Below are 26,124 nucleotides of genomic sequence, written 5' to 3'. Positions count from 1 at the left end.
CATCAGATGCTTTAGAGAGTGAACTCCTTGAGGGCAAGAATTGTTTTTGTCTTGCTCTTCTAAGTACCTTTACTTCTCTTCTTTTTTTTTTTAATTTTTTTTTATTTTTTTTATTGTTATGTTAATCACCATATATTACATCATTAGTTTTTGGTGCAGTGTTCCATGATTCATTGTTTGTTCATAACACCCAGTGCTCCATGCAGAATGTGCCCTCCTCAATACCCATCACCAGGCTAACCCATCCCCCTACCCCCCTCCCCTCTAGAACCCTCAGTTTGTTTTTCAGAGTCCATCATCTCTCATGGTTCGTCTCCCCCTCTGACATACTCCCCTTTTCTTCCTCTCCTGTTATCTTCTTCTTTTTCTTTTTTTTCTTAAAATATGTTGCGTTATTTGTTTCAGAAGTACAGAACTGTGATTCAACAGTCTTGCACAATTCACAGCACTCACCGTAGCACATACCCTCCCCAATGTCTATCACCCAGCCACCCCATCCCTCCCACCCCCAACCACCCCAACAACACTCAGTTTCTTTCCTGAGATTAAGAATTCCTCATATCAGTGAGGTCATGTGATACATGTCTTTCTCTGATTGACTTATTTACTTCTCTTCTAAGTACCTTTCAAAGTGCTTGACACATAGTAAACAGAGAGTTGATTCTAAAAGGGATCTATTCGGATGCTGACCACTAGTTCGAAACGAACAACAGGATATCATACTACTGGTTTTGGGGTCAGTTTGAAAATGTATTTATACATTAGTTTTTAATATAGCCTGGGATTTTTCCTATCCTACTATACATTAATGTAAACCGTTTTTAATATAGATTAAATTTAATCTTTCATTAGTGATTATAATGAAGTCATTATTTTATACAATTTAATAAAATAAATAATTAAGCTTCATGGGGTGCCTGGGTGGCTCAGTCAGTTAAGCACCCGACTCTTGATTTTGGCTCTCCCAATCTCAGGGTCACGAAATGGAGCCCACGCTGGGCTCTGTGCTCAGCATGGAGTCTGCTGGAGATTCTCTTTCTCCCTCTCCCTCTGCCTGTCCCCCCGCTCAGGCATGCACACTCCCTCTAAATAAATAAAATCTTTAAAAAAAGAAATAAAAGTAATTGATTAATTAATTAATTAAGCTTCAGACAGTACCTCTTGGACTGTTGTAGGAAGTGGTCTAAATAGGTTACACAAGTCACAAGTCAGATGTCAGAGAAATTGATCATTGCTAGAATATCAAGTTCTGAGGGTGTTACCTAGATCAACTTTTAGTCCTTAACTAAGATTTTCTTTTTTCATTTCTGCATAGAAAAAGACAGCAGAAGAAAATTAGGAATTAGGAACAAATGGGACTTTTGACTGGGTTAATAAAGTCTTGATAATGAAAATGCACATTGCTTAGAAATTTGCTTTAATCTTTCACAAGTCCCATTTCCTTTTATCAGAACAACCCAGTAATTACAGTAATTAAACTTTTTTTTTCAGCAATAAGGTACGGTTAGTTGCTACTTATCCTATGCCTCCATTCCTTGCTTCCATTTCTTTTATTGGCATTAATCACATTAAAACATAATTACCAGTTTAAGCTGTCCTTTGCTCTACTCAACTGGATGTACCTCAAGGATAGGAACTGTGGTTTCACCTTCATCACCAAATTTTCAGATGTTTATAGAAAGATGTTATATTAGTCAATACCCTTCCTCTTGAAAGGGATGGAAGCTCATTTCAAACTAAGTAAGCAAAAAGAAAAAAAAGCCTCTGTTTCACTTCACATGTTGGCTTCCCTCAGCTTCTCTCTAGACACACTGGCTCTTGCAATCCCAAAAGTACATCATTACAACTTGTGATACAAAAGAGAGATCATTTTTGTTTCATTATCCATATATCAAATTTCAGGCCTCATTTGAATCCCATGACTATCCCTTAGGCCAGGGATATGGCGAGCTCAAACTGACCGTCCTGGGATACATGACCACATAGAGTGTAGAGTGCCATAGAATGTGGAACACAAGGGTTGGGTCCAGGTTTGTTTCTTAAGTGAAAATTGAGGTTTTGTTATTTGGAATCAAGGAGAAGAAACACTGGGAACTTAAAATAGCAGACATTAACTATGAAATTAATTCCAAGCTCACAGGGCCATGTGGGTATCAAACTAAAGATCCAAACCCAGTTGTCTGACGTCAAGCATAGTGTGTTTTCCATAGTAGAAAGTTGTTTCAAAAAAGAAAGATGCAGTGACTTATAAAAGCAAATTTCTTGTAAGGTCAAATTACCCTGAAAACCAAAACAAATGCAAGGAAAATTCCTGGATGCATTCTGTCCTGTGCCATCCAAACCCTCCTTCAAAACAAGCATTTATTTCCCCATCCACTGAGAGCATTGGCAGCTGACTACCCTCCCCAGGAATTGCCCTCGGGTGAAGAGAACCACCAAACCAAAGCCCATGCAGGATGATAAAGTTTCTCCTCCCACTGGTCCTAAGGTAGGAGAACTCTGAGGGCATCCCACTTCCCGGGGTCTGGGCAGGTCTCTGCTGGCACCACGGCTCTCCCTCCACCTACTCTTGCTTCCTTCCCTGCACAAGTGTTTTTCCTGAGAGCTATCCCCAGTGAACTTCCTGCTCTTCCATCCTATCTCCAGAGTCTACTTCCCTGGGAACTCTATCTTCTACAGCATAGTAGGTTTTCTTTAGACCTGAAGGACAGCTAGAGTTAGACGAATTAATAACTGAAACGAATGACGTGTTATTGGGAGAGGTATTAAGGTTTATTATGTTTCTTAATATTTTTATTTAAAAGTTTCTTCTATTTAAATGAAGTGTAATACACACTATTAGTTAACATGTGAACATCTCTATGCTTTACCTTCCTGTATAGCATGACTAGAAAAAAATCATCAGGAGCAGTAACAATATGCTAATCCAGGTTCTCCAATAACTACCTGTAAGGAAATCAAGCAGATCAGACAGACTAAGAGACCATAATCTAGGCAGTATGCGTAATGTTTCAGGTATGTACATATATGGGGGAAAGGGAGAATCCATAATCTTCATGGCTTTTTCAAAGGAGTCTGTGACACAAAGAAAGTTAAGAAATTGGAGCATTGGGTCCCAAACTAGTTTCTTAAGCATCATCAGCTGAGAAAAATCTCTGGTCTTTGTCATGAGAGTTTTTATTTTATTGGAATGGGGTGGGGCTCAGAAAACTTCTTTTGCAACATGTTCTCCAGATGATTCTAAAAATAAATTAAGTGGACCATAATTTGAAAAATAGCGACCTAAGGACTAAAGTATACTTCTATATTAGCTTTCTATTGCTGCTGTAACAAATGACCACAAATTTAGAGGCTTAAACATCAGAAATTATTATGTGACACTTCTGGAGGTCGAAAGTCTGACATGGGATCTCAATGGGTTAAAATCAAGATATCAGCAAGTCTCTGTTCCTCTCTGGTGGTTCTTGGGGAGAAACTTCCTCGCCTTTACTTGCTTCTAGAGACCATCCACATTTCTTTGCTGGAGTTCCTCTTCCCCTTCATCAAAGCCGGCAATGTCGCATCTCTCTGAATTTTCCCCAAAGTCAACTTATTCTTCAGTAGTCAGATCTCCCTTTGACTCTCTCATCTGTCTTTTTCTTCTAATTTTAAGGACTCCATGATCACTAGACCCCCCCCCAATAACACAAGAAATCTCCCCATCTTCAGGTCAGGTGATTAACAACTTTAATGCCACCAGGAACATTAATTCTGGGGCACCTGGGTGGCTCAGTCGGTTGGGTGTCTGCCTTCGGCTCAGGTCATGATCCCAGGGTCCTGGGACTGAACCCCACGTCAGGCTCCCTGCTCAGTGGGAAGCCTGCTTCTCCCTCTCCTCCCCACTCATGCTCTCTTCTCCCTAGCTCTGTCTGTCTCTCTCTCAAATAAATAAATAAAATCTTAAAAAAAAAAAAAAAGGAACATTAATTCCTCTTTGCTGAATTACTTACTCACAGGTTCCAGGGATTAGGATTTGGGCATCTTTGAAGGTCACTATTCTGCCTACCACAAGTTCTTTTGTAGTGCCCAGGAAAAAAAGTCGTTTTTTCCCTAATGTTATGTTTAATAACTCAGTTAATGAGGCTTCCACGCCTCGCTGTTATAGAATTATCTGGTCAGTAGAATTAATAATCACTGGAATTACTGAACTGAAATGCTATTTAACTTTCTGTTATTAATAAATAACACTTAGTCACACCCACAGGCCTAGAAGCTCCTTGAAGTTAGGCACCCTGTCTTGTCACTTTTGTTTCTGTGACTTTTATTTTTATTTCTTGTCAAGTAATAGACACACAGATAAAGTCACTGAATAATTGTGATGGTTAATTATGTTCATGAATTAATGAAACCAAAGGTCTACTCTCTCTTTTAACGACTCTTCCACAGAGCAGCTAAGAGACAGCCTGATTCAGATTCTTCTCATATTAAACTTACCAATTGCCACATATCATGGGTGTTTAGTGTTACTCTTAAACAAGCAAAGCTATTATTATTTAATTTATGCATTCCAAGAGTCTAAAACGTTATGCTTGTTATTTTGGGTAGCTACCCAACAGTAAATTTTAGGCAATTATGTTCTATAGGTGTGGATAGGGGTGGTCTCTCAACAAGTGATTATGTACTATTATTAACAATAATAGCAACAACTATGTGTTAGACCCTACACTAGATTTTGCACACACACGCACACATGTGCACACCCTCACTAATCTGATCTTTGACGACATCTGTAAAATAAATATTTCCTCATTTACAGACCAAAAAACAATTTTGAAAATTTTGCAATCACATCTTCTAGGCAGTGATAACCACAATTCCAGACTAAGGGAGCAAAGGATAGATTGTTATCCACTTAGATGCTCCACTTAAAACTTTCGGTAGGTTAAAATTGTATTTAGGATAAAATCTGTGTCTCGCCAGGAACCACAAAATCTGACCCTCCCTCTCATTACATGTTCGCCTCATTGCACTCTCCCCTCACTAACGGAGGTGCACCCACACTGGAATCCTTTAGGTTCCTCAAACACAAACTCTTTGCTGCCTTGGGGCATTTTCCGTGCTGTCATCTTCTCTTCCTACTTCTTTGCCTGGATAATGACTTCTCATCTTTTAGATCAGTTTAAGTACCAGTTTCCCAGAGAAACCTCTCTTGAGTATTACAACCAAAATACATTCTCCTCGCCACCCTGTCATTATCTACTAGAGCACCCTTACTGTTTCCTTCCAAGCACTTAGTGTGACTTGTATTTATCAGTTTATTTGCTCACTATCTCAGTGTGGGGAAGGGTATTCACTGTTGTATTGCTTGCACACAGCATTGTATCTGTATTCAGTAAATATCTTGTGGAACATTCTTTTCCTTTTTCTTAAAGTTAAGATAAGACATTGCACCAGAATATTGTATCTGTGAACAGAAGATTTCCTAGAACATAAATGATCTGGAGCCTTAAGCTTTGGTCACAAAATATATTTCAATATATTTCTTGTTTTGTTTGTCTTATATTTAGCTGCCCATTAAGTGCTTCAATATAAAGAAACAACAACTACTTACAATTCAAAATCAAGGATCTGCTCTGACACAAATTTGAAAGGCATATTGGTTCTGGGGTGGGGCCCAGTCTTCTGTATTTTTAATAAGATTCCCAGATGATTCTGATTCATACCAAAGTTTAAGAACACCTGTTGAGTGTGTTCATAGTCCTGTTATAGGTCTACCTGTATCCAACCTTTTGTTTAATCCATACTTGAGTATTTTATAACCTCATGTACTTTCTGACTTGGATATTTAATGAGTACATAATTACTTATTAATATATTATTCCTGCTTTTGCATCTCTAGTTCTGCTCTAGATGAGGCTTTGTTCTTTTAAGCTGCTATGATTTTGACATCCTGGGTTTATGATATAATTAGGAATAAGAAATACGAGGTAGACTTCATACAGTTATTTGTTTTAAGAGTTTGAGATTCACTAGATAACATATACTATTTATAGAATTGTTTTAAAATAAAACCAGTCATAAAAAGAAAGCAAAGTTCTTATTAATTTGTAACTCTGCATATATAAACTTTTATTGTGAGCAAATATCAGCTTCCAAATTTGTGGCTATTTGTTTTGTTGTTCTGTGGGCTTATATATTGCTTTTAATTGGTAATGTAATGAAAAACATTATTGCTCTCGAGAGGCAAATTTTACATGCATGCAATTATGTACAATTGAGAGTTTTAAGATATAGTCCATTCATATCTTTCACCAGTTTTTGCCTTTAAACATTTTATGCCATGGATATATATAAAAAAATATGGTTGTTGTGTAGTAAAAGCAAATCTGCTATATTGTTATATTGTGGCAGATACATCTTCCAATCATACCTATCAATGTTCAGATCCCTTCTATAAACAGCCCATGTGGTACTAGGAAGAAATATTTGTAACACTTCAGACACTTATTGTTACTTAAATATACATCAAAGTACAATCTGTAAACACTTTATGTAGACTGGATTTTATCCTTTTATTTAAATATGAAATAGAGACAGTTTTCTTTTTTTTTAGTTTAAATTCAATTAGCCCACATATCGTTGGTTATATGATATAGTACATCATTAGTTTTGGATGTAGAGTTCAGTAATTCATCAGTTGCATATAATACCCAGTACTCATCACATTTTCATTTGATAATCTTTTAGAACTTTGCTTATTTGGAATTGCTAATATTCACTAGCAAAATGAATATTTTGCTAAAACATGTTTTATACACAAAGTACATTTCTCATATTCCTGAAAAGAACACTACCTCTTACCAAGTTCACCATATTTGAGCTAAGGAGGTGGTAATCATAAAATAGACAAAAATGTGGCTATTTTATTTGTGGTCTAAGTGACTTAAAACCCTTAGAAGACAACTGCTCAAAAACCCTTTCTATTTAGATTATAAATGTCAAGTTTTAGTGATATTGTTGTCCATTTTGAGAAACATTAGTAATTTTGATTTAGGTTCATCTGCCATTAACAATATTCATATTTTACCTAAAGTTAATATCACTCTTTAATGCTGAGCAAAATAACAAACATACTTTATCTCACATTTATTTTATTTTATTTTTTTAAAGATTTTATTTATTTATTTGACAGAGAGAGACACAAGAGAGACACAAGCGAGAGAGGGAACACAAGCAGGGGGAGTGGGAGAGGGAGAAGCAGGTTTCCCGCCGAGCAGGGAGCCCGATGTGGGGCTCGATCCCACGACCCTGGGACCACGACCCGAGTTGAAGGCAGACGCTTAACGACTGAGCCATCCAGGCGCCCCTCACATTTATTTTAGACAAGTGAGAGTCCTCTTCAACTATTTCCCCCTACTCTGCCCTAAGATTTTATAGAGGTGAGATAATTTAAAATGCTCAATGGAGAGAAAGAAATTCATTTAAAGAATAATTCCTACATTTTTTATGCAAACACATTAAATCATGCTATGCCTAAAATATATTTGAGAGTTCCATCAGCTACTCAGTTAGTGAGTTTACATACCCTGCAGTGTTGAACAATAAACTGCATTTTGGTGTGAGCGAAATAGCTTGTATCCCTCTTCTGTGCTCTAATTCACATTTTGATGGGCTTTTGATGTTCCTAGATATCCGTGGAATACAGGAGTTTTTGGACAAGGTGTCTCAGCAGGGAATGGATGTTGCCTTGCAGAAGGTAGAAAACAACATTAATAAAATGATCACCACTCTCTTTGACACCTTGAGAATAGAGGAATTGAATCGCTATCGAGACACTCTTAGGCGAGCCATCCTTGTTATGAATCCTGCTACAGCCAAATCTTTCATTACTGAGGTAAGTAAAAATTGTCATGGGGTTGGAGTAGGGTTAAAAAAATTAAATGCTTTGGAATAGACCTCACAGTCAAGTTGAAAATTAAGAGCAGTATAGGAGAATTAACTACACAACTGTCATTAGCACTAATGGAGGTAGCACACTGAATTCCTTGCTTGTTGCATTCATCCTGCACAAAATTTTCACACATCCTGCACAGTTAACTGCTGAAAATGTTTGTATTCATATATTTAAGCACATAGCCAGGATGATTTTAAGAAATGTCGTGGGAGTTTAAAAGTGTTGTTGACCCTGAATTACTTTAACACGTTCAAGAATAAATTCACAAGAGCACAATTCTCCAACTAATCCTTAAATTGTTCCAAGTCAGAATTTTACCTCTGAGGAAAGATATACTTGAACCAGGTTGTTATTGCCTGAACATGATTACTTTTACAAAAACAAAGAGCAGATTTACTTCTGTTCTGTGAACTTTGTACCAAGACGAATAATTAAAACTGTCTGAAACTCTCTGCAAAGTGATGACCACTGTACATTCTATGATGCTGCATCTTCAAAATTTTAATTGTATCTGTTAATTTGGCTAGAAGCTCCAAAACTTTGTAAAAATACGATTAAGACTTTTTAATGATTGGTGTGACATCTTTATGTTCTAAAATGCTTACTACTGCTTTGACAGGATTATTGTCATTTGCCTTACTTCAAGTTTTTAATTTTATATAGTGCTAGGACTGGTCATGACATTACGTACTTTCACATGGGTTTTATTAGTAGTGTTTTTAATTTTGGTGACTTTATTTGACTAATACTTTTTTCCTCACTTCTCTAGTAAGCTTTCTTTAGCTCCCAAAGTACTGCTATAAAGCCTCCAAATTAGGAATGTGTTAGAAATTCTTTGACACTCTATAATAATTGGTATCAAGGAACTGAAGCAGAATATAAATCACTGAGAAGAATAAAACTTTTGGAAAACTATCAATAATGCCATTTTTTTTAACATTTTAATAGAGAACTTTGTTATGCAGTTAAGGACAAATACAGAACTTTGACCTTTTCTAATCTAGCAAATTACTCAGAGAGTCTTTTTGAACAACTAGGTTTTTCCACAGTAGAAAGAATATTTCCAATTTTACAGGATTTGGTTCTTTCCTTTAAGAAACCCAAAATCTGCTGAAAATTTTGAGATAATTACTCAAAGACATATAACCTAAATTGGAATCTTAAAATTATAATAAGCGAGGGTGAAGCATCTATGGTCGTCTTTGGTTGGGGATTGTGGAAATCAGAGAACACTTCATTGAGAAGGCACATTTGAATTGTACTTATTATCATGAGTAGGAATTCATGGAAGAAGTGTGGTATCCAACAGACAAATACAAGTCCATCCCAACTAGTTTCTGGTCATGTCGGGTTGGCAAATTACCTAACATTTCTGAGCCTCCATTTTATCATCAATAAAATGAGAATAGTATATTGATTTCAACTTATTAAATTTGTAATGTAATGAGACATCCTGTGATATGCCTTAAAATGGGGGAGAGGGAGGTGACACCTAGTAAGTACTTAAGAAACGTTTATTTCTAGGGGTGCCTGGGTGGCTCAGTCGTTAAGCATCTGCCTTCGGCTCAGGTCATGGTCCCAGAGTCCCGGGATCGAGCCCCGCATCAGGCTCCCTGCTCTGCGGGAAGCCTGCTTCTCCCTCTCACATTCCTTCTGCTTGTGTTTCCTCTCTCTCTGTGTCTCTCTCTGTCAAATAAATAAATAAAATCTTTAAAAAAAAAAGAAAGAAACGTTTATTTCTAGTTCTTTTTCTGGCATATAGCTCATGCCTGACCATAGCAGATTCTCAAAAAATACTTGGTGAAAAGAAAAGAATATCAAGACGTGCAAAGACACAGTCCTTGACTGAGTGCTCAGAATAGAGCAAGTAGTTTTGTATAGGTTCAAAATAGGATATGTGAAAAAGAGAAGTGACACGCACTATGTAACACATGGCTTTAAACCAGATGGCAAAGGCCCATGAGTGCCAGGTAACAATTCATGTATATTTACTAAGCAGTCAGAAGAAATGGGCTGAGAAGAGGGACACATTACCAAGGGCTTTTGCCAAGTCATGATCTTGACTTGTATTCTGACCATGGCCCCCTATCCTTGACTCTGAACTCTGATACCTGTAATAATCTACTGTTTCTGTCTTTGTTCCTAAACCTATAAAATCTATTTTTGTGAGTTTCCTGAGACTTCTCTTCCTTCCTCTACCCTGACACCACTTTTTCCCCCACTCACTTGTGTTTCACAGTCTCTGAGTTTATGTCTCCAAATTGTACAAAGTTTATTCTATAGTCTCAAACAGTGATGTAAGAATGACAGAAAGAATGTGAATCCACTGCCTTCCCCATCCTAAGCTAGCTGTTTTCTCTGACCTGTATAGTGGTTCCCGTTTCCAATTAACTGTTTTCAAATATCTCTCCTCTTCCTTCTGCTCACGCATGGGTTCTGGGAGCATTTCCCCACTTAGGAAATAGACTGACCCCTCAATACCAGAAACAATTAATTCAAAAGGCAAACAGCATGGAATTCAAATGGCACATGGCAAAAAAGTTCTGGAGATACAAAGAATAGATTTTGTTATGTATGTTTATGTGTGGTCTTTGTTCTAGGATAATGATGCCAACACCAGTTTCTCCAGTTTAGCCCAGATGGTCTGCTTGGATTTTGTAGATGAGAATCCTGTCTGTCTATCTATCTATCTATCTATCTATCTATCTATCTATCTATCTATCTATCTAACATCTATCATCTATCTATCATCTATCTATCTATCATCTATCTATCTAATCTATCATCTATAATCTATCATCTATCTATCTAATCTATCATCTATCTATCATCTATCTATCTAATCTATCAATCTATCATCTATCTATCATCTATCTATCTGTCATCTATCTATCATCTCTCTAATCTATCATCTATCTATCATCTATCTATCTATCATCTATCTATCATCTTATCTATCTATCATCTATCTATCTATCTATCTATCTATCTATCTATCTATCTATATGTCAGCTTTCAAGGACATTTGGCATGAGCCAGTGTGAAAGAAGGCCTTTGTGAAAATCAGTATGTGTTTAATTGGAATCAGTCCTCTTTATTCACTGATTCTGTATTTGCAAATTTGCCTACTCACTGAGATTTATTTGTAACTTGAAAATCAATCTAAGGATGTTTTCACAAGCCATTCACAGAAATGTTCAGAGCTGTGAAAAATTTGAGTTGCCTAAGGTTGCCAACTAAGGTTGAACAAAGCTGTGCTCTGCATTCTTGTTTCAGTTCTCATACTGTAAACAAATGTCCTTTTTGCAGTTTATTTCGTGTCTCCTTTTTTGCATTTTTTTGTGCCATTTGTTGGTGATTTCACTGTTTAAAATGGCCTCCAAGTGTAGTGCTGACATGCTCTCCTTAACTGTGATGTGTCCTACTGAGAAAATACCTGTTCGATAAGGTCCATTCGGGCATGAGTACCCTTGGCCACGAGTTCAATGTTAATGAATCGACATGGTATTGTTTGAATGCTTGTGCTTGCCCCTCCAAATTCCTATGTTGAAATCCTGTGCCCAATGTGATGGTTTCAGGAGGTGGGGCCTTTGGGAACTGCTGAAGTCCCGAGGATGGAGTCTTCATAGATAAGATCAGTGCTATTCTAAATGCTAAAAAGAACCCTGCAGAGCTCTCTAGCGCCTTCCACCAAGTAAAAATACAACAAGGAGTCTGCAACGAAAAGAGGGCCCTCTTTTGCATGGTGTAACCATGCTGGCTCCTGACTGAACTACCAGCCTCCAGAACTGTGAGAAATAAATTTTTGCTTTTAATAAGCTACCCAATCTGTGGTATTTTGTTATAGCAGCCCAAATGGACTAGGACACAATAATCTGTATATACATATAACATATATTAATCATATGTACAATACATATTAAGTATACAGATATAGTATATAAATTTAAATCTCTTCAAATAGAGACGTAAATAAACCCAGAGCCTTGTAGGAACCAAACCCTGTATTTCCCCTAGGAGCAGTCGTTCAGCATTTATTAATTCAGTGTTCTCAGGAAATTTACAGAACATAACTCCTGGGAATGATAAGAATTGACTTTGCTCCCATACTTTTCAGCTCCCATCTCATTCCTGCCCTCCCTTTGGCTTGGCATTTGTCAAGTATCAAAATTTCTAGGGCTCTCTAGACTCCATCCTCAGGACTTCAGCAGTTCCCAAAGGCCCCACCTCCTGAAACCATCACACTGGGCACAGGATTTCAACATAGGAATTTGGAGGGGGCAAGCACAAGCATTCAAACAATAAGAGATGAGAGGGCTCTCTGCTGGTTCCCCTATGACAATAACTAGTCGGTGGCTTCTTCTACCATGTTTCATCAGATAACACTACCTCATCTGCTTTTCTTTTTTCAGTAATTTACTTAAAAACACTTTTCTGATGGTCTTTTCCCTTTTTCCTCATGGTTATTGGTTTATATACCTAAACAACTCCTTATATTTTATTGGGGGTTTAGGGGACAATCCCTTTAATCTTTTGAGTTGGGAGTTCCAGAGTATTCTTTCAGATTTTTAGAGTTTAAAACCAAACAAACAAAAGGTACTTTAAGAACCATTGTTACAATTTTTAAGAAATATCTTGAATAATGACATTTTAAATGTGGAACATGCAACATTTTGTCCAAATTCCAAATTTACAGTTGAAAAAACTAAAGGCCTTTCTAGATGCAATCAATATTGTTCTCTAACTTCCTCCAGCAGACATTTGAAAAAGGAACTTATGACAGTATTTTTTTTCCTAAAATGTATCCATTGCATGAAAGTCTCTCTAATACTACTGTGTTCAGAGATGGCTGCTATACATTTTTTAGAGTAATGAAATATAACATACACCTCTCTATTCTTCCCATCCATTTTCCCTCCCTTTCCCTATGGTCCTCTGATCAAAAACTATTGATGTACTATATGTTGGCTAACTGAACATAATCAAAAATAAATAAATAAAAAATAAATAAAATTATTTTAATATTGTAAAAAAAAAGAAATATAACACACACAAGAATAGTGTACATAAGTCTGTACTCCAGCAATGTTTAACACCCTTGCAGCCAATGCTGATTGTGGATGGTAAGGGATGCTCACAGTTTGAAAATAGTAAAGTTGTCAGCGGGTCAAAGGGGTACATGATTTTCAGATCCTAAGAGAAGCATTTGTAGAAATAACTTACCAAGGATATTATGATGGATAGAAAGGCATATGCAGCTAGAAAGAAATTGATGGATTGGGATAAAAGGAAAGATAGAGGAAATAAAGGTTATGATGAGGGCAGAGACTGGTTCAGTAAGGACCTAAGAGAGGGAGAGAGGGAGAGGGGGAAATTCTAGGCAAAGAGGGGGGATAGCAGAACTCTCACTTTTACTGTTTCCTACACATTATAAGTGGGCACAGAAAGTTGTTGAAATATTCAAAGGAAACATTAACCTCAAAGTTAAAAGAATGAGTTTTAAAAAAGAAATTGCTCACTTAGCATTGTCATTTAATTGCTAACAGGAAAAATGGGCATATCAATTCCGTTTGCATCTTTTTTTTTTTTTCTGTCTCTGGAGCAATTATGTGGCACTGAGTTAATTATGCTCCCTTTGAAGTCTTAGAAATTTAATACATTACATGTCTACAGTTAGTGCTCCACCTCTCATTCAAGAGTTTCAAAGCTTTAAGAAAAATACTGCTGTTATGTGCAGCTGAGTAAATCAACCCGCTGTGGTATCAGTAGAAAATTGTTATCACAATGTACCTGTTAGTGTCCTTGAAATTAATATGGTGAATCAGGAGTGCTTACATGGTTTGATTTAAATATGGATTGAGATAATATTTTGAAGAACAGCTTTTAAAATATATATATTAAATAAAATATTATTAAATTATTAAATAAATATTTAAATTAAATATTATTAAAATATTCAATAAAATATATATTTAAAATATAAATAAATATAAATATATATATATCCTTTCTAGAAACTATACAACAATCCTATATAAATTAGAACTTTTCATCATGGTTTTTAGTTTTCAGGTTTGATAAGAAAATCAATTCTTTGAAGACAGGAAGTTTTATTACTTATATGGTAATGAATATCATTTCCTTTTTGCATTTTTTCAAGTTTTCAGAGAGGAACCCTACTGTTACATGTATTCCTTTTATTCTGCAATGAGAGAAGTATATTATCTCTTATTCTTTAAACGTACTTTATGAAATAGTTTTCATTTCATTGTACTATATTCCAGAGAACTTTGATCTTGTCAGACAACTTAAAGGCAAAGTTACTTACTGCAAATATATAAGCAGCTTGCCAGAAATAAGCCTTTAGGAAGGTTTAGGAAACAAGTGAAGATCTTTCTCAATGGATACAACAAGGTTCCCAGTCATCAAAATGTACTCTGAATATTGAAATTACTGTGATCACTATTTAATAGCTATTTAAATAACTCAGTATTTTACCAAAAAAGAAATTATTTGGAGACATTATGCAATGTACAGTTTTTAAAATGATACTAGTATAATGACATTTGAAAAAGGAACTTATGACAGTATTTTTTTCCCCAAAATGTAGCCATTGCATGAAAGTCTCTCTAATACTACTGTGTTCAGAGATGGCTGCTATACATTTTTATAATAAACCTTGTTTTGAAATATAACATACACCTCTCTATTCTTCCCACCCATCTTCCCTCCCTTTCCCTATGGTCCTCTAATCAAAAACTATTGATGTACTATATGTTGGCTAACTGAACATAATAAAAAATAAATAAAAAATAAATAAAATTATTTTAATATTGTAAAAAAAAAGAAATATAACACACACAAGAATAGTGTACATAAGTCTGTAACTCAACAAATATCCATGCAACCAGTGTCCAGGTTAAGAAATAATGCATAATTGGTACTCCCAGGTTCCCTTCCTGTGCACCACTCAGTTATAATCCCCCCAAGGACAGCCATTATCCTTACTTTTAACACAGTAAACTAGTTGTGATTAATTTTAATCTGTATATGAATAGAATCATACTGTGTATGTTTTGTCTGTTTTCTATTGGTCAACATTATGTTTATGAGATTCATCCATGTTGAAATATGTAGACAAAGTTCATTCATTTTGATTGCTTCAAAGTATTTAATTGTACAAATATTCCACAGTTAATATAATTTATGTTGATGATTTTTTCTAGTTCTGCCTATTACAAATAGTGGTTTTATGCATGTATTTTTGTGTAGGTATGTATTTTAACTGGGTGTATACTTAGGAGTAGACTTGCTAGTTCAAGAGTAATACATAAGGTATGTCATTTATTAAAGCTAGCTGATACAACCAGTTTTCCAAGTGTTTATAGCCATTTGGATTTCTATTTTCTATTAGCATTTCAATTTTCCACTTTCTTACCAACACATTTTTTGTTTTTTTTTTGTTTTTTTCTGTCATCTTCATTTTATTTAACCACATGGAAATGTATTGGATTTAGCTTTTGTTTCCAATTTGCATTTTCCTGATGGAGTTTTTTGGTATATATATTGACTTTTTTTGATATTTTATTTTATGGAGTGCACATTCAAGTCATTTTCCTTTTTTTCCCCTCATAATTTGTAGAAGTTTTATATATATTAGGGATAAGAGTTCATTGCCAAATGAATATATTTTCAATACCTTCTCCATGGTTCGTCTTTTTACTTCATAAATAGTGAATTTTGATGAGCATAAATTTTTATTTGTAATGTAGTCCAAGTTATTAATTTGTTTTCTTTATAGTTAGCATTTTTTGTCTTTTTTGTTTGTTTGTTTTTAAAGAAAGCTCCTCTTCTAAGGTCATGAAGGCATACTCTTACAGCTTTTATTTTTGTTTTTGTTTTTTAGAAATTTTGTTTTATCATTTACATTTAAATCTGAAGTTTATTTGAAATTGATTGCTTTACATGGTGGATGGAAGAGGTAGAGATACATTTATTCTCCATATGGTGTCTGTTATTCGTTTCAACATAGGACCAGTGTGCCTGAATTATGTTGGGGAGGAAGAATTTCCTGCACACTTCAAGGTCCTTCTAGCTGAACTAAGAATCAAATTGACATGAAACAGATTAACAGGAGAAAATAAATTTCATTTTGTACATACAGGGAATCCACACAAAGGTGCAATTCCAAAGACAGTCACTAAAATGAGGTAATATGTCATCCTGAACTAAGGAGAAGAGGATGAGGGTCTGAGACTTCAAAGGAAAGAGATGTGATTCACAGGAAGAGTAAATGTTTGCTAAACAAATGTTTGCTGGGCTGCTCAGAAACAGTGGAACAGAGAGGACTTTGATTAAAGAGGACTTGCTGGGCCCCTCCCTGTCCATCATACTTAGTTCATATCATAATGTTATCTGTGCTGATAGCTCTCTTCCTGGACTAGGTCCTCTATCCAAATTCTTTCAGGCCGTTGTGGCGGGATGGGAGTAAAGAGCTCTTCCTGACTTTGCTGCATTTTGATTGCTTTTAACTCAAAATAATCTTCATGCCAAAGCAGCATATTTCGGGGGGACCTGTCCCAAGCCCCTTCAATGGAAAGAGAAGTTAGAAGTTCCTGCCATCAATGAACAAAATGAGAGCTCAGTAGTGTATTTGGAAGTATAGGGCTATTATGCCTGTACAGTGTCTTTATCATATATTTTTTTTTCTCTCTAACATGAAGCACATGACTTTAGGAGAAAATACAAGATTATACTGATGATTCCATTGGAATAAGAATCTTTCTATGCTCCCATGATAACAAAAGTCAACAATGCTGGGTCCCAAATAGCAGCTAGTGGCCAGTCACTCAAAAATTCAGCTCATTCATACGGTTTTTACGATGGCAGGAAATTCTAAGAGAAAAAAGGATTTTAATTTTGCTTGACTAAAACAAACAAAGCCTCTAAGAGGCACTGCTTCACTCATGACTTAATTTCTTTTTCTTGTATCACAGTTATCAATTATTATTGAATTGCTCTCAAATCTGAGTTTTTGCTTTAGCTCATTATTGTACTGAACTTGCAAGGCAGTTCTGTTACCAGTTAACCCACAGGTTTTGGATTTTTTTTTCTTGTAATGAGAAAATCTCAAATTTATTTTACTTTCCACCTGACCAAAATCGTGTATGACAGTGCTTGCTTCTGTTAACGAGGCTGAAAGAGCCTCAGACTTTGCCTCTCTGGTCGAAGCTCTGCTTAACTCTCAGAAGGTTCCCCTGAAGAAGGGAACTCAGCAGGGAATCGGGTTCCAATGTATTCAGTCTCATAATAAGACAGATCCAACTCACCTCGCCACTGTGACCGCTGGCTTGGGATACAGATACTGGTGAACAGTCTGCTACTAACTTCTACTAGTCTAAAAGTCATTTAACAATTTTTTGCCTTTGCAACATCTCATTTGCTAGTTTTCTTTTTTCTGTTAGGTTTTCAAATGGGTTCAACATTTTCATTCTATTCCCTTTATCGAAACAAAATTAAATAAATACCGGGTACACTAGTGAGGGTTGTACTCTTAATTGAAAAATAAAATCACAATTGCTTCAACTTTTAGGGAATTGAAGTCCTTCTTTGATCCAATATTCGTTTATTCATTCATTTAGACAATGTGTTTAAAGCTATTCTGTTCAAGGCAATGTGGAAAGTGTTGGTAGGAATAGAATCATAAATGATGTATGATTCCAGCCCCCAAGGAATATACAGACTAATAAAGAAAATGTTGTAAACATAAAATGTACAAAATAATAAAACCACAAGAAGTAAAACATTTAAGTTACTCTCTTCAACCCCCAAAAGGAATTGAAAAGAAAACAAAGTTAGTATCTAAAAGTTGATCAGGGGCACCTGAGTGGCTCAGTTGTTAAGCATCTGCCTTCGGCTCAGGTCATGATCTCAGGGTCCTGGGATCGAGTCGTCCCACATTGGGCTCCCTGCTCGGCGGGAAACCTGCCTCTCCCTCTCCCACTCCCCCTGCTTGTGTTCCCTCTCTCACTGTCTCTCTCTCTCTCTCTCTCTCTCTGTCAAATAAATAAATAAAATATTTTTTAAAAAATTTTTAAATAAATATAGTTTGCAGATAATGTATAAGATTACCCATATCTAGAAGTAAACCAAAAATTTATTTGTTATGGGGCAACTGAGAAGTCTTGGCTACTTCAAGAAATTTATAACCATAGCTTGCTATGTAGCTTTATCAAAGCAAGTCTAGAATTTGAATAAATCCAAGACTGATTTTCCTGCCATGAAGTTACATGGAAAAGCAAGCAAACAAACAAACAAACACAAAGGGATTAGTTAGAATAGACCTAATGATGAATTTGAAGATTAGAATTCAGCAGTGTTTGTCTATTATTGCCTAGAGAAGAAACATATCAGACCTGGAAGGCAAGGGCATGACAACATATAAAGGTATTCTCTGTAGTATGCCAGGCACAGTTTATCAGTGAAATACTTTTCAAAATTATGCACCTCCTTGTTGCTGCTCCCATTTTCAACATCACCTTTTGCAGCTAGGAAAATGGTGAGCCCCTGTATTTTAAGCACTAGAGACGTAGGTTGCTGCAAATTAATAAATTAACAACTTAATTACTATGCCAGCTATGCAAAATTTACTAGAAATTTTCTTAGTATGTAAATGACAAATACATGACATAAGAACCATCATTTTCCATTTCCAGATCGAAACACAGATTATTACACTCTGCCCCGCTCTTCAAGGCAGCCACAGCAAACGGATCTTAGTTAGCACAGGAGTCTAAATCTATTTGCCAACCTGGGTTAGTATGAGTCAGTCTCCCAGAACTTAATCAATTCTTTAAGTGCTTACTGACAAAATCAATACTTTAGATTTGTACAGGACTAGATTTTAAAGTATAGCCACCCCATGAAGTATTGTTGAAATGTTAGCTGGTACCCCTAGGTTACAATTCTATTTATACTTTTTCTCACTGTAGTACAGATAAATAAGAGGGAAATAAGCTGTGTAGGTAGAGAAAATTAAGAAGATCCATTTAATAGGACACACAAAACTGTAGCAAAAGAAGATTAAAAGATTAGACTTATGTGTCTACCAACACTAAAATTATATGAACATGTGGGTCCATTAATCTCAAATTCTAATTACTTAAAATATGTATATTACTTGATGAGACAACATTTAAGTCAATATTTAAAACCCATGTTTAGGATTCGGATTTAAAGTTATATAGTAGACCTCGGGCGGAGCAAGATGGCGGAGGAGTAGGAGACGTGGATTTTGTCTGGTCTCAGGAATTCAGCTGAATAGGGATCAAACCATTCTGAACACCTACGAACTCAACAGGAGATCGAAGATATGAATAGTAACAACACTCTGAACAGAAAAGTGACCACTTTCTGGAAGGTAGGACGTGTGGAGAAGTGAATTCGAGGCGATATTCGGGAGGATAGACAGCAGGGGAGGGGGCCTCCGTTGGCCACTTCTGGCAAGTGCTAGAGACACGGAGCACAAAATCGGAACTTTTAGAGGTCGGCTCCGCTGAGGGACGTCGCTCCAGTGGCTAAGCGGGGGGTGGAACCTTCGTGGGACAGTGTGGTCTCAGGACCCGCGGGGTCACAGAAAGACTGGGGGTGCCTGAGTGCGGCAGAGCTCCCAGGTATGAGAGCGGGGAAGCCAGCTGCAGAGACGGAGCCAAGGCGTGGGCTCTCAGCTCAGGGTTGCCATAGACTGTGATCCGCGGCCCAGTCGGGCCACTGCTCCTCCAGCAGGGACCCAACAAGCGGCAGAACCGGGGAGACTCCCCTTCCTCCCTGGGAGGAGCCACGTGGGAGCGTACCGCAGGGATCTGCTGGGTTTGGAGACTCCACATGGGGTCAGGTGCCAGACATAGAAACGCTGGATCACAGGCCGGGTGAGCACGGAGTGCGGCCGGAGACTGGGGACACGGGAGTGACTGCTTTTCTCTGGGGGCACACTGAGGAGCGGGACCCCGAGTTCTCAGCTCCTCCGGGCGGAGATTGGGAGGCCACCATTTTCACCCTAGTCCTCCAAAGCTGTACCGAGAGCTTGCAGGGAAAAAAAGCTCCTGAGAGCAAACCGGAGCAGCTTGCTTAGCCCAGACTCACAAGGGCGGGGCAATTCTGCCTCCGGCAAAGACATTTGGGAACCACAGCAACAGGCCCCTCCCCCAGAAGATCAGCATGAACAGACAGCAAGCCAAGACCAAGTTTACCAATCAAGGAGAACGGAGAACTCCAGCGCTAGGGGAATACTGCACATAGAAATCATGGCTTTTTTACCATAATTCATTAGTTTTTCAAGTTAATTTTTTGTTTTTTTTTGAATTTTTCTTTTTCCCTTTTTCAAACAACATCTTATCCCTTTTTAAAAAAAAAAACTTTTTATTTTTTATTTTTAGAGTCATATTTTTATCCCTTCATAGTAGTTACCCTTATTTTTGGTATATATATATATATATAAGTTGTTCTCTCTTTAAAATTTTGAGATACAATTTCTTCTAACAGATCAAAATATACCCTAAATCACTAGTGTATGGCTTTGTTCTAGTCTCCTGCCTGATCACATTCTCTCCCGTTTTTTCTTCTTTTTTTCTTTTTTCTTTTTCTTTTTAAATCTTCTTCTTTCTTTTTAAAAACAACTTCTTATCTTATCAATTCCTTTTATAAAATCTTTTATAATTTTCATCTTTACAGTCATCTGACATCCATTCATTGTATCAACCCTTATTTTGTACATATATAAGTCTTTCTTCCTTTAAAAGTTTAGCAGGCACTTTCTTCTAACAGACCAAAATATGCCCAAAAGCTAGTGTGTGGCACTGATCTATGCACTAGCCTGATCATATTTGATCATATTCTGTTTTTTTGTTGTTGTTTTGTTCTGTTTTTGTTTGTTTTTATCTTTTTCTTTTTCCTTTTTTTTTCTCTTCTTTCTTTCCCTTTCTTGTCCCCTAGTTTCAGGTCTTTTCTGATTTGTGTAGTGTATCTTTTCTGGAGACATTGTTAACCTGTTAGCATTCTGTTCTCTCATTCATCTGTTCTCCTCTGGACAAAATGACAAGACGAAAAAGATCACCTCAGCAAAAAGAACAAGAGGTAGTACCGTCTGCCAGGGACCTACTCAATACTGACATTAGTACGATGTCGGACCTAGAGTTCAGAATCATGACTTTAAAGATACGAGCTGGGCTTGAAAAAAGTGTGGAAGTTATTAGAGAAAACCTTTCTGGAGAAATAAAAGAATTAAATCTAACCAAGTCAAAATCAAAAAGGCTATTAATGAGGTGTAATAAAAAATGGGGGCACTAACTGCTAGGATAAGTGAGGCAGAAGAAAGAATCAGCGATATAGAAGACCAAATGATGGAAAATAAACAGGCTGAGAAAAAGAGAGATAAACAACTATAGGATCATGAGGACAGAATTCGAGAGATAAGTGATACTATAAGATGAAACAACATTAGAATAATTGGGATCCCAGAAGAAGAAGAAAGAGAGAGAGGGGCAGAAGGTATATTGGAGCAAATAATAGCAGAGAACTTCCCTAATGTGGGGAAGGAAACAGGCATCAAAATCCAGGAGGCACAGAGAACCCCTCTCAAAATCAATAAAAATAGGTAAACACCCCAACATCTAATAGTAAAACTTATGAGTCTCAGAGACAGAGAGAAAATCCTGAAAGCAGCTCGGGAGAAGAAATATGTAACCTACAATGGTAGAAACATTAGATTGGCAACAGACCTATCCACAGAGACCTGGCAGGCCAGAAAGGACTGGCATTATATCTTCAGAGCACTAAACGAGAAAAATATGCAGCCAAGAATACTATATCCAGCTATCATTGAAAACAGAAGGAGAGATAAAAAGCTTCCAGGACAAACAAAAACTAAAGGAATTTGAAAACACAAAACCAGCCCTCCAAGAAATATTGAAAGGAGTCCTCTAGGCAAAGAGAGAGCCTAAAAGCAGCATAGATCAGAAAGGAACACAGACAATATACAGTAACAGTCACCTTACAGGCAATACAATGGCACTAAATTCATACCTTTCAATAGTTACCCTGAATGTAAATGGGCTAAATGCCCCAATCAAAAGACACAGGCTATCAGATTGGATTAAAAAACAAGACCCATCAATATGCTGTCTGCAAGAGACTCATTTTAGACCCAAAGACACCCCCAGATTGAAAGTGAGGGGGTGGAAAACCATTTACCATGCTAATGGACACCAAAAGAAAGCTGGGGTGGCAATCCTTATATCAGACAAATTAGATTTTAAAACAAAGACTGTAATAAGAGATGAAGAAGGACACTATATCCTACTGAAAGGGTCTATCCAACAAGAAGATCTAACAATTGTCAATATCTATGCCCCTAACGTGGGAGCAGCCAATTATATAAGGCAATTAATAACAAAAGCAAAGAAACACATTGACAACAATACAATAACAGTGGGGGACTTTAACACCCCCTGACTGAAATGGACAGATCATCTAAACAAAAGATCAACAAAGAAATAAAGACTTTAAATGACACACTGGACCAAATGGACTTCAGAGACATATTCAGAACATTCCATCTCAAAGCAATGGAATACACATTCTTCTCTAGTGCCCATGGAACATTCTCCAGAATTGATCACATCCTAGGTCACAAATCAGGTCTCAACCACTACCAAAAGATTGGAATTATTCCCTGCATATTTTCAGATCACAATGCTTTGAAACTAGAACTCAATCACAAGAGGAAAGTTGGAAAGAACTCAAAGACATGGAGGCTAAAGAGCATCCTACTATAGAATGAATGGGTCAACCAGGAAATTAAAGAAGAATTAAAAAAAATTCATGGAAACCAATGAAAATGAAAACACAACTGTTCAAAATCTTTGGGATACAGCAAAGGCAGTCCTGAGAGGAAAGTATATAGCAATACAAGCCTTTCTCAAGAAACAAGAAAGGTCTCAAATACACGACCTAACCCTACACCTAAAGGAGCTGGAGAAAGAACAGCAAATAAAGCCTAAACCCAGCAGGAGAAGAGAAATAATAAAGATCGGAGCAGAAATCAATGAACAAGAAACCAAAAGAACAGTAGAACAGATCAACGAAACTAGGAGCTGGTTCTTTGAAAGAATTAACAAGATTGATAAACCCCTGGCCAGACTTATCAAAAAGAAAAGAGAAATGACCCAAATCAACAAAATCATGAATGAAAGAGGAGAGATGACAACCAACACCAAAGAAATACAAACAATTCTAAGAACATATTATGAGCAACTCTATGCCAGCAAATTAGATAACCTGGAAGAAATGGGTGCATTCCTAGAGATGTATCAACTACCAAAACTGAACCAGGAAGAAATAGAAAACCCGAACAGACCTATATCCACTAAGGAAATTGAAGCAGTCATCAAAAATCTCCCAAGAAACAAAAGCCCAGGGCCAGATGGCTTCCCAGGGGAATTCTATCAGACATTTCAAGAAGAATTAATACCTATTCTCCTGAAACTGTTCCAAAAAATAGAAATGGAAGGAAAACTTCCAAACTCATTTTATGAGGCCAGCATTACCTTGATCCCAAAACCAGACAAAGACCCCATCAAAAGGAGAATTACAGACCAATATCCCTGATGAACATGGATGCAAAAATTCTCACCAAAATACTAGCCAATAGGATCCAACAGTACATTAAAAGGATTATTCACCACGACCAAGTGGGATTTATCCCTGGGCTGCAAGGCTGGTTCAACATCCGCAAATCAATCAATGTGATACAATACATTAACAAAAGAAAGAACAAGAATCATAAGATCCTCTCAATAGATGCAGAAAAAGCATTTGACAAAGTACAGCATCCTTTCTTGACCAAAACTCTTCAGAGTATAGGGATAGAGGGTACATACCTCAATATCATAAAAGCCATCTATGAAAAACCTACAGCGAATATCATTCTCAGTGGGGAAAAGCTGAGAGCTTTTCCCCTAAGGTCAGGAACGCGGCAGGGATGTCCACTCACCACTGCTATTCAACATAATAGTAGAAGTCCTAGCCACAGCTATCAGACAACAAAAAGAAATCAAAGGCATCCAAATCGGCAAAGAGGAAGTCAAACTCTCACTCTTTGCAGATGATATGATACTGTATGTGGAAAACCCAAAAGACTCCACCCCAAAACTGTTAGAACTCATACAGGAATTCAGTAAAGTAGCAGGATATAAAATCAATGCACAGAAATCAGTGGCATTCCTATACACCAACAACAAGACAGAAGACAGACAAATCAAGGAGTCGATCCCATTTACAATTGCACCCAAAACCATAAGATACCTAGGAATAAATTGAACCAAAGAGGCAAAGGATCTGTGCTCAGAAAACTATAAAATACTCAGGAAAGAAATTGAAGAAGACACAAAGAAATGGAAAAATGTTCCATGCTCATGGATTGGGAGAACAAACATTATGAAGTTGTCAGTGCTACCTAGAGCAATCTACAGATTCAATGCAATCCCCATCAAAATACCATCCACCTTTTTCAAAGAAATGGAACAAATAATCCTAAAATTTGTATGGAACCAGAAGAGACCCCGAATAGCCAGAGGAATGTTGAAAAAGAAAAGCAAAGCTGGCGGCATCACAATTCCGGACTTCCAGCTCTATTACAAAGCTGTCATCATCAAGACAGTATGGTACTGGCACAAAAACAGATACATAGATCAATGGAACAGAATAGAGAGCCCAGAAATGGACCCTCAACTCTATGGTCAACTGATCTTTGACAAAGCAGGAAGGAATGTCCAATGGAAAAAAGACAGTCTCTTCAACAAATTGTGTTGGGAAAATTGGACAGCCACATGCAGAAGAATGAAACTGGACCATTTCCTTACACCACACACAAAAATAGACTCCAAATGGTTGAAAGACCTCAACGTGAGACAGGAGTCCATCAAAATCCTAAAGGAGAACAGAGGCAGGAACCTCTTCGACCTCAGCCACAGCAACTTCTTTCTAGAAACATCGCCAAAGGCAAAGGAAGCCAGGGCAAAAATGAACTATTGGGATTTCATCAAGATAAAAAGCTTTTGCACAGCAAAAGAAACAGTCAACAAAACCAAAGACAACCGACAGAATGGGAGAAAATATTTGCAAATGACATATCAGATAAAGGGCTAGTATCCAAAATCTATAAAGAACTTCTCAAACTCAACACCCAAAGAACAAATAATCCAATCAAGAAATGGGCAGAAGACATGAACAGACATTTTTCCAAAGAAGACATCCAAATGGCCAACAGACACATGAAAAAGTGCTCACCATCGCTCAGCATCAGGGAAATCCAAATCAAAACCTCAATGAGATACCACCTCACACCCGTCAGAATGGCTAAAATTAACAAGTCAGGAAACGACAGACGTTGGCGAGGATGTGGAGAAAGGGGAACCCTCCTACACTGTTGGTGGGAATGCAAGCTGGTGCAATCCCTCTGGAAAACAGTATGGAGGTTCCTCAAACAGTTGAAAATAGAGCTACCATATGATCCAGCAATTGCACTACTGGGTATTTACCACAAAGATACAAATGTAGGGATCCGAAGGGGCACATGCACCGCAATGTTTATAGCAGCGATATCCACAATAGCCAAACTGTGGAAAGAGCCAAGATGTCCATCGACAGATGAATGGATAAAGAAGAAGTGGTATATATACACAATGGAATATTACACAGCCATCAAAAGGAAGGAGATCTTGCCATTTGCAACGACGTGGATGGAACTGGAGGGTGTTATGCTGAGTGAAATAAGTCAATCAGAGAAAGACATGTATCATATGACCTCACTGATATGAGGAATTCTTAATCTCAGGAAACAAACTGAGGGTTGTTGGAGTGGTGGGGGGTGGGAGGGATTGGGTGACTGGGTGATAGGCATTGGGGAGGGTATGTGCTATGGTGAGCACTGTGAATAATACAAGGCGGATGAATCACGGATCTGTACTTCTGAAACAAATAATGCAATATATGTTAAGAAAAAAAAGAAGAAGATAGCAGGAGGGGAAGAATAAAGGGGAGTAAGTCGGAGGGGGAGACGAACCATTAGAGACGATGGAGTCTGAAAAACAAACTGAGGGTTCTAGAGGGGAGGGTGTGGGGGGATGGGTTAGCCT

The 26,124-nt window shown here is 37.2% G+C and overlaps 1 protein-coding gene across 1 annotated transcript in view; it reads left to right on the top strand.

Moving 5' to 3' along the window:
• The window catches only part of GRID2 (glutamate ionotropic receptor delta type subunit 2), a 1,398,327-nt gene that overhangs the window by 757,066 nt on the left and 615,137 nt on the right, over window positions 1-26,124 (top strand). The window contains exon 4 of the mRNA XM_028117832.2: window positions 7,668-7,873. Within this exon, the coding sequence (XP_027973633.1) occupies window positions 7,668-7,873 (206 nt within the window). The remainder of the gene's footprint in view (window positions 1-7,667; window positions 7,874-26,124) is intronic.

Source organism: Eumetopias jubatus, unplaced genomic scaffold, assembly GCF_037043125.1.
Source record: "Eumetopias jubatus isolate StellerSeaLion01/CBP00866 unplaced genomic scaffold, mEumJub1_p1.0 scaffold_2, whole genome shotgun sequence".
In the NCBI taxonomy this organism is placed as follows: Eukaryota; Metazoa; Chordata; class Mammalia; order Carnivora; family Otariidae; genus Eumetopias; species Eumetopias jubatus.
Note: the sequence above shows the minus strand (reverse complement) of the source record. Positions and strands in the feature narration are given on the sequence as shown.